General features: G+C 39.0%; 1 protein-coding gene across 2 annotated transcripts; it reads right to left on the bottom strand.

Moving 5' to 3' along the window:
* Positions 1 to 175: 175 nt before the first annotated feature.
* On the bottom strand, positions 176 to 2,563 carry LOC143539696 (ASI1-immunoprecipitated protein 1-like). 2 transcript variants are annotated; one of them, XM_077032931.1, is made up of 5 exons: positions 2,446 to 2,550; positions 1,411 to 1,571; positions 1,278 to 1,348; positions 642 to 1,094; positions 176 to 551 (listed from the first exon to the last, which is right to left on the bottom strand). In XM_077032931.1, the coding sequence occupies exons 4-5, from the start codon at positions 1,080 to 1,082 to the stop codon at positions 399 to 401; spliced, it is 594 nt and encodes a 197-aa protein (XP_076889046.1). In that variant the 5' UTR covers positions 1,083 to 1,094; positions 1,278 to 1,348; positions 1,411 to 1,571; positions 2,446 to 2,550; the 3' UTR covers positions 176 to 398. The 2 variants fall into 2 exon arrangements, with proteins under 2 accessions (XP_076889046.1, XP_076889045.1); XM_077032930.1 differs by lacking the exons at positions 1,278 to 1,348; positions 1,411 to 1,571 and having other exon boundaries at positions 2,446 to 2,563.
* Positions 2,564 to 19,361: the final 16,798 nt, after the last annotated feature.

The raw sequence follows: 19,361 nt of genomic DNA, 5'->3' as shown, positions 1-19,361 counted from the left end.
AGCTTGTTCAATAAACAAGTCTAAACCCGTTATCACTTATCATGCACTCAAGTAAGTTCACAAGCCTAGTAGCCTACTATTTATATAAAAACTATAATTATACACAAACAGTACGAACAAATTTAACTAAACAATTTATAACACTCATCATCATCATCATGTATAACACTATATAAATTTAAAATAAGTACTTATAAATAATAACCACGCCAAGTTGAGCCCAAGCTAGAGTTTAAAAAGTAACTTACAAACCAAGCCCGAGCTTTAGAGACAAAGCTATAAACAAGTAGAGTTCAAGCTAATATAAATCAGTGACGGAAGTTAACGACATTACATTGATCATATAAACAGGCTAAGATATGCTTCTTGAGTTTGTCATGAAGATTAAAACCACAAAATCAGTAGTCATTAATTTTTGTCCCGTACTGGGCTGCTAAACGCTTCATGTTTCCATCCGTATGAGTACCATCGATCAACTCATACTTCTTGTAATTCGTCTTCAACGTCTCACTCTGCTGATTATGCAATTTCTCATTTTCAGCCAAATCAACCTGATCACATTCATTTCATATAATATTTAACATGTTAAACCAAAATACTGAAATTTTTTTTTTTTTTACTATTTACTGTTTACTATTTACCCCCATCAAAAACTGAATCTCAGCAACGTGTTTTTTGGTCTGAACCTTTAACCTCTTAGTAACTTCAAAGTTTTTGTGACACGGGTCCATCCACCTGCACACAATCCTTTTCTTCTTCTTGGGCCGGTCCTCAAACATATCAGCCTCGGCTTTTTGAGCCTTAACAGGCCTGGGCATCCCGGATACCATCAGTGGAGACTCAGCAATGTCACGGATGACCTCCTCAGCTTGTTTAGCCGATTCCATTTGCACCAAAGCAGCATGACCACTGCAAGCTGTGAAGTAGTTGGGAATTAACTTAACATCTTTTACATTCCCAAACTGATTGAGCGCGTTTTCCAGAACTGCTTTGGTGACTTGAGGCGATAAGTTATCAATGTAAATTGTTTTTTTGACTTTTTCTTCAAACACAGCGTACGTTTCATCAGCTGGTTGCGCCATTAATAATATTATCTAATTAGAGGACAATAAAGTATTAGAAATCAAATTTGTACATAATACAGAAGAATATAATAATTATTATAAAGAACACCAGAAATGAAACAGTGAGCGTGTAATTGAGTACTAGAAACACAACAAAATAATATACATTACATCACTATTCGAATATTCAATCAGGTATAATTTGATATTTACCTTGGTTTAGAAACGCATTCAAATCAGACATGAATTGCAATGAGTCTGAGATATTCAAATCTGACTATTAACTAAGCAACGTGTGTGAGTATTTGAAAAAAATTAAACAGAGATGATGAGGTAATAGAGTTACCCCTTTAAAATGAGGCGTAACTTCAGGGGTGCAAACGATCCGGGCTCAAGATCAGCTCGAAAAACCTTGAATTGTGCCAAGCTTTAACGAGCTCGAGCCTTAAATAAGCTTGTTTGATTAACGAGCTGAGCCTCCCTTATCGAGCTGGAGCTGGCTCGAGCCTATATATATATAATAATACTTATTATTTATAAAATTAATAATATAATATACATTATGTTATATATAACAATTATATAACGACAATATATAAAAACTACTGAAATTGTAAATAAAACAATTAAAAACTAATAAACGAGCCGAGCAAGAGCTTGAAAAAATGACTCATGAGCCTACCTCGAGCTCTCGCAAGTCAAAACAAGCCCTTTAAAATTATTTGAACAAATTATTTTAAAAAATGACTCATGAGCCTAGCTCAAGCTCAAGCCGGGCCGGCTCGCAAGCTGATCGAAATCCGCTCGTTAAAGGCTTGAATTGAGAGGCGTTTCAACGAGCTCGAGCCTAAAAATAAGCTTGCTTGATAAACGAGCCTGAGCCCGAGCCTCCCTTATCAAGCTCAAGCTGGCTCGTGAACCTAAACGAGCCTATTTATATAATTTATATTTAATGTATTAAATATATATTTATATAATAATACTTATTATTATAACATTATGATAAAAATAACTATATAATATATACTATGTTATATGTAATAATCATACATTACCAGTATATAAAAACTATAGCAATTGTAGATAACACAAGTAACAAATAATAAACAAGCCGAGCCCAAGCTTTAATATATGACTCATGAGCCAAGCTCAAGCTTTATATAAAAAGCTCAAAACGAGCCGAGCCGTAGCCTAATTTAACCTATATCTATTAATCCAAACCCCAAAAATTGAAGTTGATACTGCCATATTTATGTTCAATTACATCATGGCAAATGTAAAACTACTAAGCCCTAATATTAAAACCAAAACCCTAACCCTAGACAATAGCACACAAACTAATTCAACATTATAATAGAAATTAAGTAAAGGAATATTGTACCTATAATAGTTCCGGTGATCGGTGGTGGTGTGACGTCAACAGCCGGAGCAGATTTCCGACGAGCTTTCGAATATTAATCGCCGGAGTGAATTCTGTCCGATTGATTGATTAATTCGGGTAATATTTTTTTTAGTGTTCTAGAAATTTTGAACCCGTTGGGCCAAGTATACTGGGCCGATCTTTTTATCTTATAATATATCTGTCTCCGTTAACCACCTTAACTAGAGGGGCACATCTAGAGGTGCACATTTCAGTTAACCGGTTAACCGAAAACCGGTTTTTTTTAATACACTAACCGGTTAGACCGGTTAATCAGTTAGGTTAGTAACCGGTTTGGACCATCTGCAGAAGCGGTTTTGGCCGGTTAGGCCGGACCGGTTAACCGGTTAATAACCGGTTTTTATTAAATAATAGTTAAAAATATCGGTTAACCGGTTTATAACCGGTTTTGAAATCAAATATATAAACCGGTTACTAGCCGGCGGTTAGGATCGGTTAGTAACCGGTTAGAGTTGGACCGGTTACTAACCGGTTAGAGAATCGGTTACAAACCGGTTAGAAACCGGTTAACCGGTTAGGATGTGCACCTCTAGGCACATCTAAACCGGTTAAGCGGTCACTATCTGTAACCGGTTTCTAACTAATTCTCTAACTAGTTAGTATCCGGTCCTCTCTAACGGGTTTCTACCAGGAAAAAACCGGCGGTTAGTAATTGACTTTTCATTTTGGTCGGTTTTAGGTTTTTAAATTATTTTTTTTAATCGGTTAACCAGCTCGGCTATACCGGTTAGGGTTTTTGTGCTTGAAAACCGGTTACTAACAGACCTGATTAACTGGTCTAATCGCTTAATTGACTGTTGACCAATAACCGGTTTGTGTATGTCCAACTTTAACCATACACTGTATATTTAGCTTTAAAAGTTTATAATTAAGCTTGAAACGTGATAAACGGATTCTATGTTCAAAATGGAAAGCTTAACAAAAAGCTTTTATATATGTGTCGATAGCATTCATTAAAATAAAATGAGCATGCCATGCTATACAGCCATAGGACAAAGTGGCAACTACTATTTCAATAGGGAATTTAGTAACTAGATTAGTATGTGTTTTTGTCATTTGAGGAAGTGAAAGACAAAGTGGCCCGACACCACTGGACATGTGTTTCAGTACTAGGAAGATTTGTGCATTGGGTTTGCCCCTTCTCATCATTAATTTGTTGTAATTTGGGTGACAACCACCCTTTTTTTCTTATCTTCTCTTCTCTCTCTGTCCTCAACCTCTAATATGTTCCCCTCTCTTATCCATGTACTTCTCCGCTCTCACAAGTCACAACCATACTTCTCCAACGTTGCAGACAATCTAAGTACATATTAAGGCATGTATCTGCATGAATGTCTTTGCTTTTAACGTACATGCAATTAAAACAAAAAAGTTATACGTCACTACATCAAAATTAGCTCATTACGTCAATTTTGTATATATACTAGCAAAAGTACATTAGTAACTAAAGCGAAGAGTACATATGATAAGAATATAATTATGGTGAATGTTCCGTTTGGAAAAAGATCGTGCACTTACCTTGACAATTTAGAGTCTTTGTGTATTGTTATTTTTAGTTGAGCCAACACTTACAAATTGGATATCACAAAGTCAACATCTAGTGTTTAATGACACAATTTGGTTCACTTGATTAATCCTCACCAGTTTGATCTGTTCACTTAATAACACTTGACATATATGTCATTATCTTAGATTTGTTAACTTATTTAAAACACTTAATTGTTTATTTAAACGAGGTTTTATAACCAGCGCGGTGTACGGTGTGCGGTGTTCGTAATAAAGAAAAACAAACCTGTGAACATCTGAAAATTTTAACACTATTCAAAACACAAATGCAAAGAAAATATATATCACCAAAACTCAAACCCAAACTAGGTAAACGAAAAGTCATAACATAGCGGTTACATATAAAAAAAGCTCGAAATGTAAATCAAATTACTCGAGCCTTAAATCTCCGCTATGGATGCAACATAGGTTGCTACCCCAAACAACATAGCGTCATCATAGCCTAGGCTCAAGATATAAGCGACAAAACCAAAAACAACATAAAGCACCCATTGCCGTTAAAGATGGTAGGATATGACACAGGCACAAATGCACCCATTGCCGCTAAAGATGGTGGGATATGACACAGGCACAAATGCACCCACCCCTGAAGAACCAGCGACAAAACACTTAGAACAAATATTTAAATCAACAATATAAATTTATCACATTCCATATATATACGATTGCTAAACACTTAGAAAAGTATTCTAAACATCTTAACCAATTAAAAAAAAATCATCTCTTGGACCAATTTGACTAAAACTTTCATTATAAAGAAACATGTTTACACATTCTAATACTATAATTATCATATGAAAAAAGGATCAATATCGAAGAAGGTTATACATGCGATTTAAAGATTTATTCGTTTATAATCATTAAAAGCACTCATTAGAAGCAACAACTAAAAAACGACTAGAACATTTAGTGATTGAATCGATACTTTTCTACTTATGGTCACACCATTGTTAATTTGCTATAGACCCAACCTATTAAAGATAAAGATGACATACTAAAAAATTTTAAGACTGGCCTTCTATAAATTTTGTAGACCAAATCAGTCGTTTTGATTTGAACATTAATACGCCAACCAACTGAAATATAGAAATGAAATAGATGACTTGTTAGACGATTCACCAAGTATAAACCAATCCATTTATACGCTGACAAACCGTGAGTTTCTCATTTCACCACTAAAACTCAAAACACATACGAAAAAGATAATTTAATGTTATGTCTCACGGTACACTAGGGGCTAGCTTCTTGTTAACCTCTTGTTGGCTTGTTAATAATACAACGTTATGTTAGTCGCTTAAAAAGGTATTATGTCTTTATTACCAGTCGAATGCTCGTCGCAACTTGTAGACTAGAGAATTCCACTATTTATACATAAGTTGTGTCATAGTTGAAATCGTAGACACATCGAACACTGCGCCCTCCCTCATTGTTCATAGAGTGGAAGAATCGTGGTATACCGTTGTTTAAGTCTCTACGGAAACACAACACACATTTGTTTTCTTTTTAATTTTTCGATAATAATTTTATTCACTAGTTAATTTGATTTTTTTATTTGATAACTTGTGCTTGTTAAGTTTTTTATTCCAGAAACCTAAATACCTTGCCGTTTTTTTTTAAATTTCCGATATAATTATTATTGAAAACCAATCTGGTTTCAAAAAGAAACCAATAAAGTATTTTTTGTGTCTCGTAAGCGGCTTTGACATCTGTATTGGTAAATTTAGTAGAATATATTTACGCATTTCAACTAACTACCCACTATTAGGAGTACTAGATATATATTTAATATTTTTATTTGCGGTTTGCATTTGAATTATTTTTAAAGGCTCTGATTGTAGATTATTTATCTTATACTCAGTAGTTATTATTGAATGTTTTATTATATATGTTTTATAATTATATTTATATAATATTTTTAAATTGCTACTGAAAACCAGCTATTTGTTGTATAAAATAACCAACACTATTTAAGTTATATTCAAATTACAAGCTACTAAAACATAAAGCTATTATTTGTATTTAAAAGTTATAACTTATAATGATGTAGACAGTAAGCAATGAAATCAGTTTAATTTTTTTTCCCTAAGTTTGACAAATTCACACTCTAATACTACTTTAAAATTTACATATTCATATACGATACACTAAGGAACGAGTCTACCCAATACCTTGGTATCACAATTCACAAGACCAAAAGCCTGTTGATAAGGATAAAAGTTTATTTATTATCAATTAAAAAAATTTCAAACTATTAATAGCTTAACATTACCTTTTCCTTAAAACATGATGTGTAACGTAAATTTGATGAGAAAATTTGACCCCTTTATTTAATTATACGTTACAAAAACAAAATGACATCACTAAGTTCATGAATTCAATATATATGACTATCTTTGCATGCTTTCCAACATACTCATCGTTTACTCAAAAGTTATCTCATTGTAGGGGTATGGTACTAAACCCGGCTTACGACCTTAATTTATTATGTTTGGCTTATTTTATTATATGGACTAATACAATATTATTGGGCTGAGGGGGTTTTGTGGAGGTAACCCTAACTGGGCTAGGCCCATTAGGGTACCATGATGGTGGCCATGAGGCTCCCTATATAAGGAGGTCTCCACCTTCTTATAAAAGGCGGTTCTCAATAAGAGCCACCACCATAACCATTTTTGTGTCTGTAAATAAGAGATCCTCGAGATTTCTTAGCAGTCACCTCCACACCCCCAAAAACCATTGCAGATCTGAGCGGAGGAGAGCGAGATTTGGTTACATCATCCCGTAGAAGACAATCCGAGATTTGGTTAGATCTCAAGCTACCGGAGAAGAATATCGAGTCGTGGTTCGTTCATCTCGAAGACCGGGGAACATCGTCATGGATCAGGTCAGATTCATTTCATGTTTCTTCATTGGCGCCATCCGTGGGACCGGCAACGAGCCACGTCTTGATTTTCGTCTCGGTTCTCAGATCTATCCATGAAATATTCCAGATCTAGGATTTTTTCCTCTCTAGAAAAATCCAGATCTTGAAGTATATAAAAAAATATATATTAAAACTACTTGATTCGGACGGTCAAGCCTCCGGATCTATGATGGTTTTAGATCTTCTCTACTCCAAGCTTCAGATCTGTTTTTACACGATTACAAATCGAGAATTACAGATCTGGGTTATAGATCTGAGTTTTTTGTGTAATGGAGACCAGATCTGATTCAGATTTCTTCATACGCGAGTTTGTTTGAGCAATAATCACGTTTCAGATCTACATTTTTGAAAAAACCCACTGAACTTTGAGTGGTAAATATTCTCGGAGCTAAAAAAAAAGAGGTGCCACAATCAGTATGAAGATATTTTAAAAGGAAGGGTACAACTCGCATAACACATAGTACAACATGTCTATGCTTTGTATCCTATTAAGGGGACAACCTCTGAACCCTTCATACTTTTTCTGCATCGTGGCTCCGGAGAACTTTCCCTAAGTCGTACACATGAAACCAACAACGGCGGAATGCTCCGATGCCTTGCATGCGCGACCCCGCGGATCAACGACCCGCCATCATGCATGGGCGCCGCCTCGGATGATGTATTCCGCCGCCATGCACAGGCGCCTGGTGAAACAACTCTCCGCCATGCATGCGCGCTCAACTTTCAGCCGCTATGCATGCGCGCCCGCGGATCACCACTCCGCCGCCATGCATACGCGACCTTGGGTCACCATTCCGCCGCCATGCACGCGCGCCCACGGATCCTCACTCCGCAGCCATGCATGCGCGCCCGCGGAAACCACCATGTGAGTTCGAAAGACGACTCCATGCTTTTGGTTTTACGTAGAAGACTCCAACGCCATGCATGCGCACGCAACCCTCTACCATGCTTGTGCGCCCGCGGAAACCACCATGTGAGTTCGAAAGACGACTCCATGCTTTTGGTTTTACGTAGAAGACTCCAACGCCATGCATGCGCACGCAACCCTCTACCATGCTTGTGCGCAACTCGCCGCCATGCACGCGCGCTCAACTCTTCGCCATGCATGCGCGCTCAACTCGCCGCCATGCATGCACGCTCAACTCTCCGCCATGCATGCGCGCTCAACTCGCCGCCATGCATGCGCGCTCAACTCTCCGCCATGCATGCGCGCTCAACTTTCAGCCGCTATGCATGCGCGCCCGCGGATCACCACTCCGCCGCCATGCATATGCGACCTTGGGTCACCATTCCGCCGCCATGCACGCGCGCCCACGGATCCTCACTCCGCAGCCATGCATGCGCGCCCGCGGAAACCACCATGTAAGTTCGAAAGACGACTCCATGCTTTTGGTTTTACGTAGAAGACTCCAACGCCATGCATGTGCACGCAACCCTCTACCATGCTTGTGCGCAACTCGCCGCCATGCATGCGCGCTCAACTCTTCGCCATGCATGCGCACTCAACTCTCCGCCATGCATGCGCGCTCAACTTTCAGCCGCTATGCATGCGCGCCCGCGGATCACCACTTCGCCGCCATGCATACGCGACCTTGGATCACCACTCCCCCGCCATGCATGCGCACTACCAAGGATCAAGATTCCGCTGCCATGCATACGCGCCATCGGAGATCAAGTCTCCGCTTCCATGCATGCACACCGTTAAGGATCACCCACCACCTCCGCCGAGGAACCGCGCCTCCCGCTTGTCAGATCCACAAAGTCCGCTATGACCGAAAAAGTTTATACACATGCGAAGGATAGACCCGCTTGTACGCTACCGTCAGCCGCGGGTCATAACCGAGATCCGCGTATCAACACCTGCGGGTTGGCATTGCCACCCGCGGGTCGTAACCATGCTGCGTGCCGCCACGTATCAACACCTGCGGGTTGGCAATACCACCCGCGGGTCAACACCTGCGTGCCACCATGCATGTGCGCCGGCGGGTCCTCTCTCCGCCACCATGCATGTGCACAGCCGAGGATCAAGACTCCGCCGCCATGCATGCGCGTCACCGGAGATCAAGTTTCCGCTTCCATGCATGCACACTGCCGAGGGTCACTTAACACGGGTCTCTTATGAACGTCGCGGGTGTTTATGAACGCTAAGGGTCACTTACCGCGGGTCACATGTGTGTTCCTTAGAATAAATTCCAAACAGCTGGAGGTCACCCACACACGCATATCGGTGCTCCTCCATCACCACCGGAGCAACTAAAGTTTAACAGTCTCGGAAAAACTCCGCCACCGCGGAAATATCCATGCTCCACCGTGATGCATGCGCGCCCGCGAGTCATCACTCCGTCGCCATGCATGCGCGCCCGCGGAAACCACCATGTGGGTCGGAAGACGACTCAATGCCTTCGGTTTTACGCAGAAGACTCCTCCTCAATGCATGCGCGCACGCGAGTAACCGCTCCGCCGCCATGCATGCGCACCGCGGATCAAAACCCCATGCGGGTTGGAAGACGACCCCATGCGGGTCAAAAATAGTACAATATGACCTTGGAAGACGACACCATGCATGGGCGCCGTGCTCCGACATAACAAACTCTGACCAAGGCGGGTCACCTGCAAGTTCCGCAGGTAAGCACCCGACCACCGTTCATGTGCGCCGATGGGTTTCAACAATACGTCACCATGCATGCGAGCTAAGGATCATCGCGTCACCGTGCATGCATGCGTGTCCCGCTGATCAACTCTACGCCGCCATGCGTGCGCTTCCGCAGATGAACAATCCGCCGCCATGCATGCGCGCCATGCACATGTTGCATTCCACCGACATGCTTGCGCGCCGCTGCTGATAGTGCACTACGCCTTCATACATCATGCACGCAGCCGCGCGTCAACACTTCGCCGCCATGCCGCTTGCCGCCACGTATTAACACCAGCGAGTTCGCAATGTCACCCAGGTCACAACCGCGATCCGCCTATCAACACCTGCGGGCTGGAAATGCCACCCGCGGGTCATAACCGCGATCCGCGTATCAATTCCTGCGGGCTGGCAATGCCACCCGTGGGTCATAACCGCGATCCGACATTCTGGTGAGTTATAGTTTCGCCAACTTGCAAGCTTCCTTTAATAGTGTATCAATGCCCTTCAGCGAGCCAACACAAATTACCGAGGGTCAAGTGTAAGCACTACCGTCGCCGGTCACGTGCACGCCGCGGGTTTCTTATGAACACCGCGGGTCGCTTACGCTGGCGATCCAAAACTAATCAGCGCGGGCAGGTCAGCACCAACTACCGCGAGCTTCATTTGTGCTCTGGCGGGTCCACGCCGACAACCTCGGGTCTCTGACGCACGCTGGGTTAACACCAGCTCCCGCGGTCTACATCCGCGCCATAGCTGAACAACCCCGATCACCATCGGACATCCTTCTGTTGTGTTCGCCATGCTCTGTTTCAACCTTTCAAAGTTATCAAAGCAAGGGTTTGATTTATTTACACTCCACCCCTTCATCTTTGTAACAAGATGGAAGTAAATTATGGAAGCCTTCCTCGATCAGATGGTGTCGTTCCCACAAAAAAAAAAAAAGTCTCGCGTCAGATGCATGGAATCCTTGCGTCCAAGCCCCGGAACGCTAATAATAGCACATGCTTGGTTACAAATTCCTCAAGTAAGTGAATTACTTCACAAGTTTTTACAAAACCTCAAACTTTTTGCCTATATTGATTTTGGTTTAACAATCAAAATAAAACAAAACGAAAAGTATGAGTATAAAAGATTTGCATGAAATGGCATAAAGAATTATTTAGTGCTTATATTAATGCAAAACCTACGGCCACGCGCCAAACATAAAGGTCGGGAGCCTAATAATATCCCACATGGCCACGCGCCAAACATGAAGGTCGGGAGCCTAATAATATCCCAAACGGCCACGCGCCAAACATAAAGGTCGGGAGCCTAATAATATCCCAAACGGCCACGCGCCAAACATAAAGGTCGGGAGCCTAATAATATCCCAAACGGCCACGCGCCAAACATAAAGGTCGGGAGCCTAATAATATCCCACACGGCCACGCGCCAAACATAAAGGTCGGGAGCCTAATAATATCCCAAAACGGCCACGCGCCAAACATAAATGTCGGGAGCCTAATAATATCCCAAAACGGCCACGCGCCAACGTAGGTTGGGCACACCTCATAATTTGCCCGAGGATGGGAACCTTGTAATACATCCACTTTTAGTTGATATGTTTTTGCAGGTTCGGCTACGAGTCGCACAAGCACCTATGACATTATTATTTTGAAGACAAGCCGGGATAGTCATCCTGCGTAGAAGAGGCCCTTGTGGGCCAGTCATTATCATCATATTATAGCTCATAAGCCGCAACTCGAGCATGCTTCATTATTTTATAGCTCACCCCGCGCCACTATTGTTATGATGCGTGCTATATCTTATTCATGCCAGTGCACCATTATTATCATAAGGATCACAACATGTCACCATCATGGAGAAAACCTCTCAAAACTCAAAGACAATAAAGACAAGGCCGAAGAAAGGGGAAAAAACCGCCTCATATCCTAACACACCTTATGAAGTCCAGCGCTCCACCTAAACGCTTGCACGCCTATGAGCAACACTGGACTTGGGGGGCTTGTAGGGGTATGGTACTAAACCCGGCTTACGACCTTAATTTATTATGTTTGGCTTATTTTATTATATGGACTAATACAATATTATTGGGCTGAGGGGGTTTTGTGGAGGTAACCCTAACTGGGCTAGGCCCATTAGGGTACCATGATGGTGGCCATGAGGCTCCCTATATAAGGAGGTCTCCACCTCCTTATAAAAGGCGGTTCTCAATAAGAGCCACCACCATAACCATTTTTGTGTCTGTAAACAAGAGATCCTCGAGATTTCTTAGCAGTCACCTCCACACCCCCAAAAACCATTGTAGATCTGAGCGGAGGAGAGCGAGATTTGGTTACATCATCCCGTAAAAGACAATCCGAGATTTGGTTAGATCTCAAGCTACCGGAGAAGAAGATCGAGTCGTGGTTCGTTCATCTCGAAAACCGGGAAACATCGTCATGGATCAGGTCAGATTCATTTCATGTTCCAACATACTCATCGTTTACTCAAAAGTTATCTCTTTGGGTTTTTATTTTCTTTTTTTTATACCACCACTCTTCTAGCTATTAGTCGTTAATAACACTTTATTATTATTATTATTATTATTATTATTAATTCTTTTACTAAAATAACTGCTTTTTTAACGGCACTAAATTAACTACTTGGTTTAAAATGACTTTGTCAACGATACTATGTCAAAATCAACATATTTTATATAGATCATCCCAAGGTATAAATGACAAATATGAAAACTATAATCTTACATTCTTACTTTACAAATCACCTTTCGGATACTTTACTTCATTCTAGCCATTTTATGTGTGTAAAATTTCTTATTTTATCCTAGAATTCAAAGCTTACTCTTTTCAAATAAATAATAAATAATATAAGTTCTAGGATTTTAGGGGACAACATTTATTGTTATCATTAATATGCGGCTTTAGAACTTAATAACAAATCAATGATATGAGTGATAGTTAAGGCTTGAGATCTTTATCATCTCCGGTTTAAAATCTGTATGAACGGTTGACATCCCGCATTAAAAAGATCAATCGAGTATCGGAGGAAGTTTCAAATACTGTTAAAAAATAATTAACAATAAATAAATAAGCAAAAACAAACAAAGGGATATCAATAATGGGCAGAATGAAAAGGAAAACATATGTGTCTCTTTGTTTTGTTCGTCAAGAGACAAAATCTGTGTCCCTGGATGTCAACTACACGAACAAAATTCTTAATTTTGAACGAGACTCACAACTGAAAATCCAAAATAAGACAACTTCGTTCTTAAACATTTTCCTGGTACATTAAAAGTGGTCCCATTTCTTGTTCTTTCTCTGTCCACAATTAAATAAATATTTACATATTAACAAAAACATGATAATATTTAAACAAACTTCTTTTAATTAGGTCGAAAGTAAGGTTAACAACCATCCTAAATTGATTATTTTAAAACACAATCACTAAATTATTTAATTCTTGAATTTAATATTTAATACATACATAAATAACTCTGATCTTTTACTTAATCAGCAATTTTTTTCACATCAATAATGACCCAATTTTAATATGTTATTATTGATTTGAATGAGCCAGATCTGAATAAACATCTGTTCCATTCAGCAACATGTCTGAGTCTGAATGATTCAGACCCGATTTTAATTATTCATATGTTTTTCTGTCTGGAACAAAACAGTCTGAAATCTGAATGAATCAGATGTTTCCGTCTGAATGGTTCCATTCAGATGTAAACAAACAGCCCCTTAGACACACTACACAAATTTGTATAAATTCACATATCTATTGTTAATATGTTATTATTTGTAAGTAAATTTATTATTTTTATTAACTAAACAAGCAATTACAAAAGTTGATAACTTGATAATTAATCTAGATAACTTTAAGAAAGACATATATATATGTAACTAAAACATTTGCATCATTGCTTGTTCCTCTCCTTGTTCTCCATGATCCGGTTACTCAGTCACTCGAATTCGGGTTTGGGTTCGGGTTCCTTGTTCAAGTCAATGTCACCAACAAACCAATACCTATCATAAGACCGAGCCTCATGCACACGTACCCCACGGATTTCAGCATCAACCTTAGCACCGACCTCCGTTGCCATCTTCCTAACACAATCCGCCGACAAGTTAACCGGTTCGCTATCATACCTTAACAACTCGGGGAAGTTTACCTTCACGGTGGGCCCACGAAGGTAATAGGTAGCCGTGTCGTAGGCTCTAGCCGCTGCTATCGGGGAGTGGTATGACCCCAACCAGATTCTTGTCCTTTTGTTGGGTTCACGAACCTCGGCTACCCATTTTCCCCCACTTCCTCATCCGAACACCCTTATACGGGTTCGGCTCGGGTTTGTTAATAGCCGGAGATGAGCTACCACCACCAAGAAAGATGTTGTTATTGTTAGACATGATATAGAACTAGAGGTTATTAATATTATTAAGTTGTTACTTATGTAACTTATGTTATAAGTTGTAAATAATAATATTTGAAGAGCTAGCTAGCACCGACAAGTATTGTTTTATGAGTAGATTATTATTATTATTATTATTATTATTATTATTATTATTATTATTATTGGTGGGTTAGAATCAGATAGGCGATTTGATCGAGGTGGGGTGGTGGTGTGTCGGAGATTGAGTCCGAGTGGACTCTAGAGAGGTGGTTTGTTTGAGTGGGTCAGGGTTTGTTGGTGGGATAGAAAATGAGAGAGGATTTCATGAGTTAAATAGTGGAGAGCTAATTAATGTAAAGGTTTATTCATTGTTGATATTAATTGTGTCATAAATGTTTGGTTTATGGTTGTTTGTTTATCTCTTTTTTTTTCTTTTTTTTATCTGTGTTAGTTTGATGATAATGATGTCTTTTTTTCAAATGATTATAAGATCATGTGTAATGAGTGTTTTTGGTGTCTTAAAGCATCCCAAACATCTCATGGGCTTTTTGGGATGGGGGTTCTTTATACATAGTGCACCTCCTTTAAATCTTTCAATCAATTAAATTTATTCTTACAAACTCTAGCCATTCACATACTTATCTTATTTATATTTAATTTAAATTGCAATACCTAAGTAACTATTACAGGGGCTTCAATCCACTCGAGAAAGCTCATCTGTTTGTGAGGAACCGGCCACTTCTTTATATATGTTGTCATTTGACAATCTGTTTGTGCCACAAAATCTGAGAAAGGGGACAACAACGTAAAAGACTGAGGGAAATGACTTCCGATCCCAGCATCGTCTGGTCCTTAGTCTTAGAGAGATTATTGGCGTCAAGAGCAAATAGAATCGAAATAAAAGATTTTCCTCGATGAATTGACCTAAGTAACTATTAAAGGGGCTCTCATCCATTACACTTATTTTTGACAAAAAGCCCCGATTGTGACATGGGGCCACATGACACAAAATGTCCTCGTAAATCCACATACATGGTCTAACACTTATCAACTTCTTGCCCAACTTTGATCTTAAAATAGTGTTATCCCCCTTCTAGTAGCAAATACATGCCGGAGTTGAACCTGGAACCCCACCGAAAAAAACCTTATGGCAAAACCTTAATCACCCGGGTGTGAACCTGCGATGACTCTCTCTTTTCTTCCTAATATATACTCTCATAAACCACCTAAAGTTGTGCATAAATTTATATCAGTATATCTTTCATTTTAAACTACTCTTCATAATACTAACTAGTCTATTAAAGGAAATAACACTTCTAATGCATATTCTAGTACCGCTAGACTATAATCTCTTTGATTTCTTTCAATAAAAATATAAAGAATAACAGTTAATAAATAGCGTGATATTGATGTTATGAATCACTTGACTTCAGGAAAACCTAGTTTTTAATATCACGTATATGTTATACAGCGTGCATAGAAAAACTTGCGCGACCTCTACGTACTGGATGCATGTACACTAGGGTGAGACCCTTAGAGCATTCTCATCCAAATCATCATATTATGTGATGGGGTGTTTTTATAATTTAAATAGTGATTTAGGGTGTTGTGAGTGAAGAATTTTTATATTATAGAAAACGTGATGATTTTTCTATATATTTGAAAAGTTACTGTTTACCACTATTATTTTTTAATATATTTTGAAAATAGTTGTGAATGAAGGAGAGAGAAAGGATAATGATAAAAATATAAAAAAAAAATATTTCATTAAAAATGAGAGAGAAAATATATTGTGTTTTAGTATAAGTTACATATATGTTAAGCATACCGCTGTTTATATAATACTACAACAAAGTCTACAACAAGAAATAACACATTTGTTGGCATATCCTAATACCACTAGATTATAATAACTTAGATTTGTTTTTCAAATAAGAATATAAGAGAAAAATAGTTAGTATATATTGATTAGGTTACGAACTTGTCATGTTAAGAAATAACGTAATATCACGCATATGTTATGAAATTTATCGTGTGACTTCTCAAAAACCTAGTTTTTAGTGTCACGTATATGTTTATACGGCGTGCATAGAAGCACTCGCGCGACCTCTACGTAATGGATGCATGTACACTACGGTGAGACCCTTTCAGCTATGCTAAGCCTATAGTTATATCAAGATTGTTTTAGATCTAAAACAACTTTGCTCCATGTGATATCCAAGTCGTGCAATGATCTAAAAAGGTTTAGTAAAATTTTAACATGATGCAATAGGCTTAACACAATTTAAAGATAAGTAGTGATTAAAAACAAGATCACTTAAAACATAATCATCGTATTGTAAAATACTTATAATAAATATTGATGAGATTTTGAATGGATCATGTCAAAGAAAAATAATGTATATTTGAAAGATTTTTTATGTAATAATTCTTGAATTTCAGGATCAAATACAAATACTTTTAATATGAAATATTTTAATGTTAAATCTTGAAAACCTAGTTATTAATATTGGCTCTTGGTTAAATTCATGATTATGCCCTTCAAATTCTAGGTCATAATACAAATAGTTGCTACTTTAAAGAGCATATGATGTAATTTGGCTTGATGTGTGCATGGAAATACTCGTTCAAATATTGTGTATGCAACTATGCATTAGAGCTAAGATTTTTGAAATTATGCTAAGCTTAAAGTTATATCCAACTTGTTTTTGATTAAAATCAATTTTGATCCATACGTTGTCTAAGTCGGATCGTGATCTAACATGCTTTACATAAGATTAAGAAGGATGTAATGAGTTTAAGACTAATTTAAAGATTCACAATGAATAAAAACGAGATCATTCTCAACATGATCATCATGTTACAACATATATCTATTAAGTATGGATGAAGTTAAGAACTCGTGACGTTCGGAAATGGTATAATATTGCGTACATGCTATGAAACATATTACATTAGTTCTTGAAAACCCAGTCTTAACTTTGGCTCTTAGTCGAAATTCTTGATCATGCGCTTCAAATTCCAATGATCATATCTAATCATTTTTCTTAGATTTGATACATTAAAGAGGATCGCAAGCAATATTTGGTTTGTTAAGTATGGGTGTGTGGAAGTGCTATGCAATCTCCGTGTTGGGTGTGCATTAGGGCTAAAATTTTTGCGCCTATGCAAGTATAAAGTTATATCCAAGGCGTTTTAGATAAGCCATGCATTAAATTATGCAGTTTATTGAATTTTAATAGCTATAAGACTAATCTAAATTTGTAGCGAACAACAACTAGGTCACTTTTAACATGATCGAAATATTACAATATACATCCAATAATCATTGACGAGGTTGCAAAAGGGATAACCTTGCACTTGTGTGTATCAATTATGTCACACCAAGAAACGACCTTAACTTCTCACTCGTCAAAGTCTCTTGATGACAAACCAAGCGTGCATAAACCAACTATATATCCACACACGGGATAGTGCGCTTTCAAGGCTAACAAACAGCTTCAAACATTCTTTTTAGCCATATTTTTAAAAAGGTCTTCACATTCTGGTCACTCACTAAGTCAACTGAATCCATATCTGTAGACATTTACGGGGTGATCATGTAATATATGAAGATCACAATGTTCCGAAATCCAAGACAATTAATTCATCATAAGTTACATTGTTTCATAAACACGTTTCAGTGTTTCACACAACCCAGCGAGACATATTCAACAAGCCGATCAACAACATGCCATTTCTCACATGTAAAAACAACTTCTGTAACATTTTTTAAAAAGTTGAAGAAAAATCAGAGCTTCTTTAGTAAGAAAATAAAATTAAAGGGTAAAAGAGGCTAATAAAAATAGAATGCGAAATTAAGTTCTATATGTAAAAAAAAAACATCGGCAATTAAACCCAACACACACCGGCTATGTGGCCCAATAAATTTTTAACCGACGAGTCAACAAAGGAATTGTGTTAGGGTCGACTAAGGGGGAGACATATCGACTAAGAGGATAGACGCCGGCTAAGCCGACATGTATATGTTTAGCCTACAAGATGATGTGACAATGACAACTAAGTAAGTGAATTTGGATCGTAAATTTAGCCTAATGGTGACATGTGTCAAAATTGGTCGGTAGTTGAGCCTCATCCTACTTTTTATTAATTTCAGTGCCGACTAAGACCCAAATACCCTTAAGGACTACCCGCGGGTCAATCTGAAGTCTCTCATAAGGCATCCGCGGGACATATAAACCATCCGCATAATCATCTGAGAGAGAAACACCCTCATAACGCATGCGGAAGCATCACATCACCCTCAAAGGTCATCCGCAGGAAGAGATATCCTTCCGCGTAAATAACCACGAGGTAAATGCTCCGGGACAGCTGTCAATGCACAATTACCTTCTAGAAGATTTGCCAAGATGCTTTCTTGAGCAATACTTGAGTCCTCGGCCAGTCAATTGATGACAAATGGCAAGTTCGTTATAACCGTGCACATGGCCAATATTCTCCCATTAACCAATGATAAGGAGACACGTGTCTAGGTTGTTATACATACACATGCAACGTATAAGATGAACCTATCACATACGGACACGTGTCCAGACGGTTATGCAGACATCTTCTTAAGGACAGCTGGCCCAATTACCATTCCCACACTCTTCGGCTATAAATACTCTCTCAATCATCATGAGGTATTCATTCACTCTCATTGTACTCTCTCAATTTACTTAAGTGCTTCTCTTCTACAGAACAGTACTTATTCTCACGCCGGAGGGTGGTTACGGGAAGACCCCCCTCTTGTCCTTCCCGTAACGAGCTCACGGTGTCTGTTTTGCAGGTGTTCGTCATTGGACTTTCGGCAATTGGGTTCATATCGTTTGGCAGTTAACCGTATCCTACCCTGTTGACTCATTGGATCTAGGACCCATACCCGGGGAGTAGATCCGTGTTTCTTCATTGGCGCCATCCGTGTTTTTGTTAGAACAACAATTTTTGTTTTCGAAGTTACAATATGAATCAAATTCCTAAAGGGCCGACTGGGACCTCAGAACAAATACCACGTGTTACTAACCTAGAAACACGTGAGAGAGCAACGTCATTGTTCGATGAGCAAGATGATGTTGTGACACCTGGAGGTTTTGCTTTGGGTGGTTCATCAACTCGAAAGCATCTTACCCCACTGGCAGACGCTGCTCCAGTGGGTACAAGAAATGTAGTAACACCAGCTGGTACCCCGCCCAACGATCTGGGAGGGATTACAGCTCAGAGTTGTTCCAATTAGGGAGATCTTGGGCGAACTATGAGAGAAAGTCGCCGGACTCACCCAGAATTGGACCTCGAAGAAA

Source organism: Bidens hawaiensis, unplaced genomic scaffold (genome assembly GCF_021521415.1).
Source record: "Bidens hawaiensis isolate Kalapana, Puna unplaced genomic scaffold, B.hawaiensis_p1.1 tig00012010_1, whole genome shotgun sequence".
NCBI lineage: Eukaryota > Viridiplantae > Streptophyta > Magnoliopsida > Asterales > Asteraceae > Bidens > Bidens hawaiensis.
Note: the sequence above shows the minus strand (reverse complement) of the source record. Positions and strands in the feature narration are given on the sequence as shown.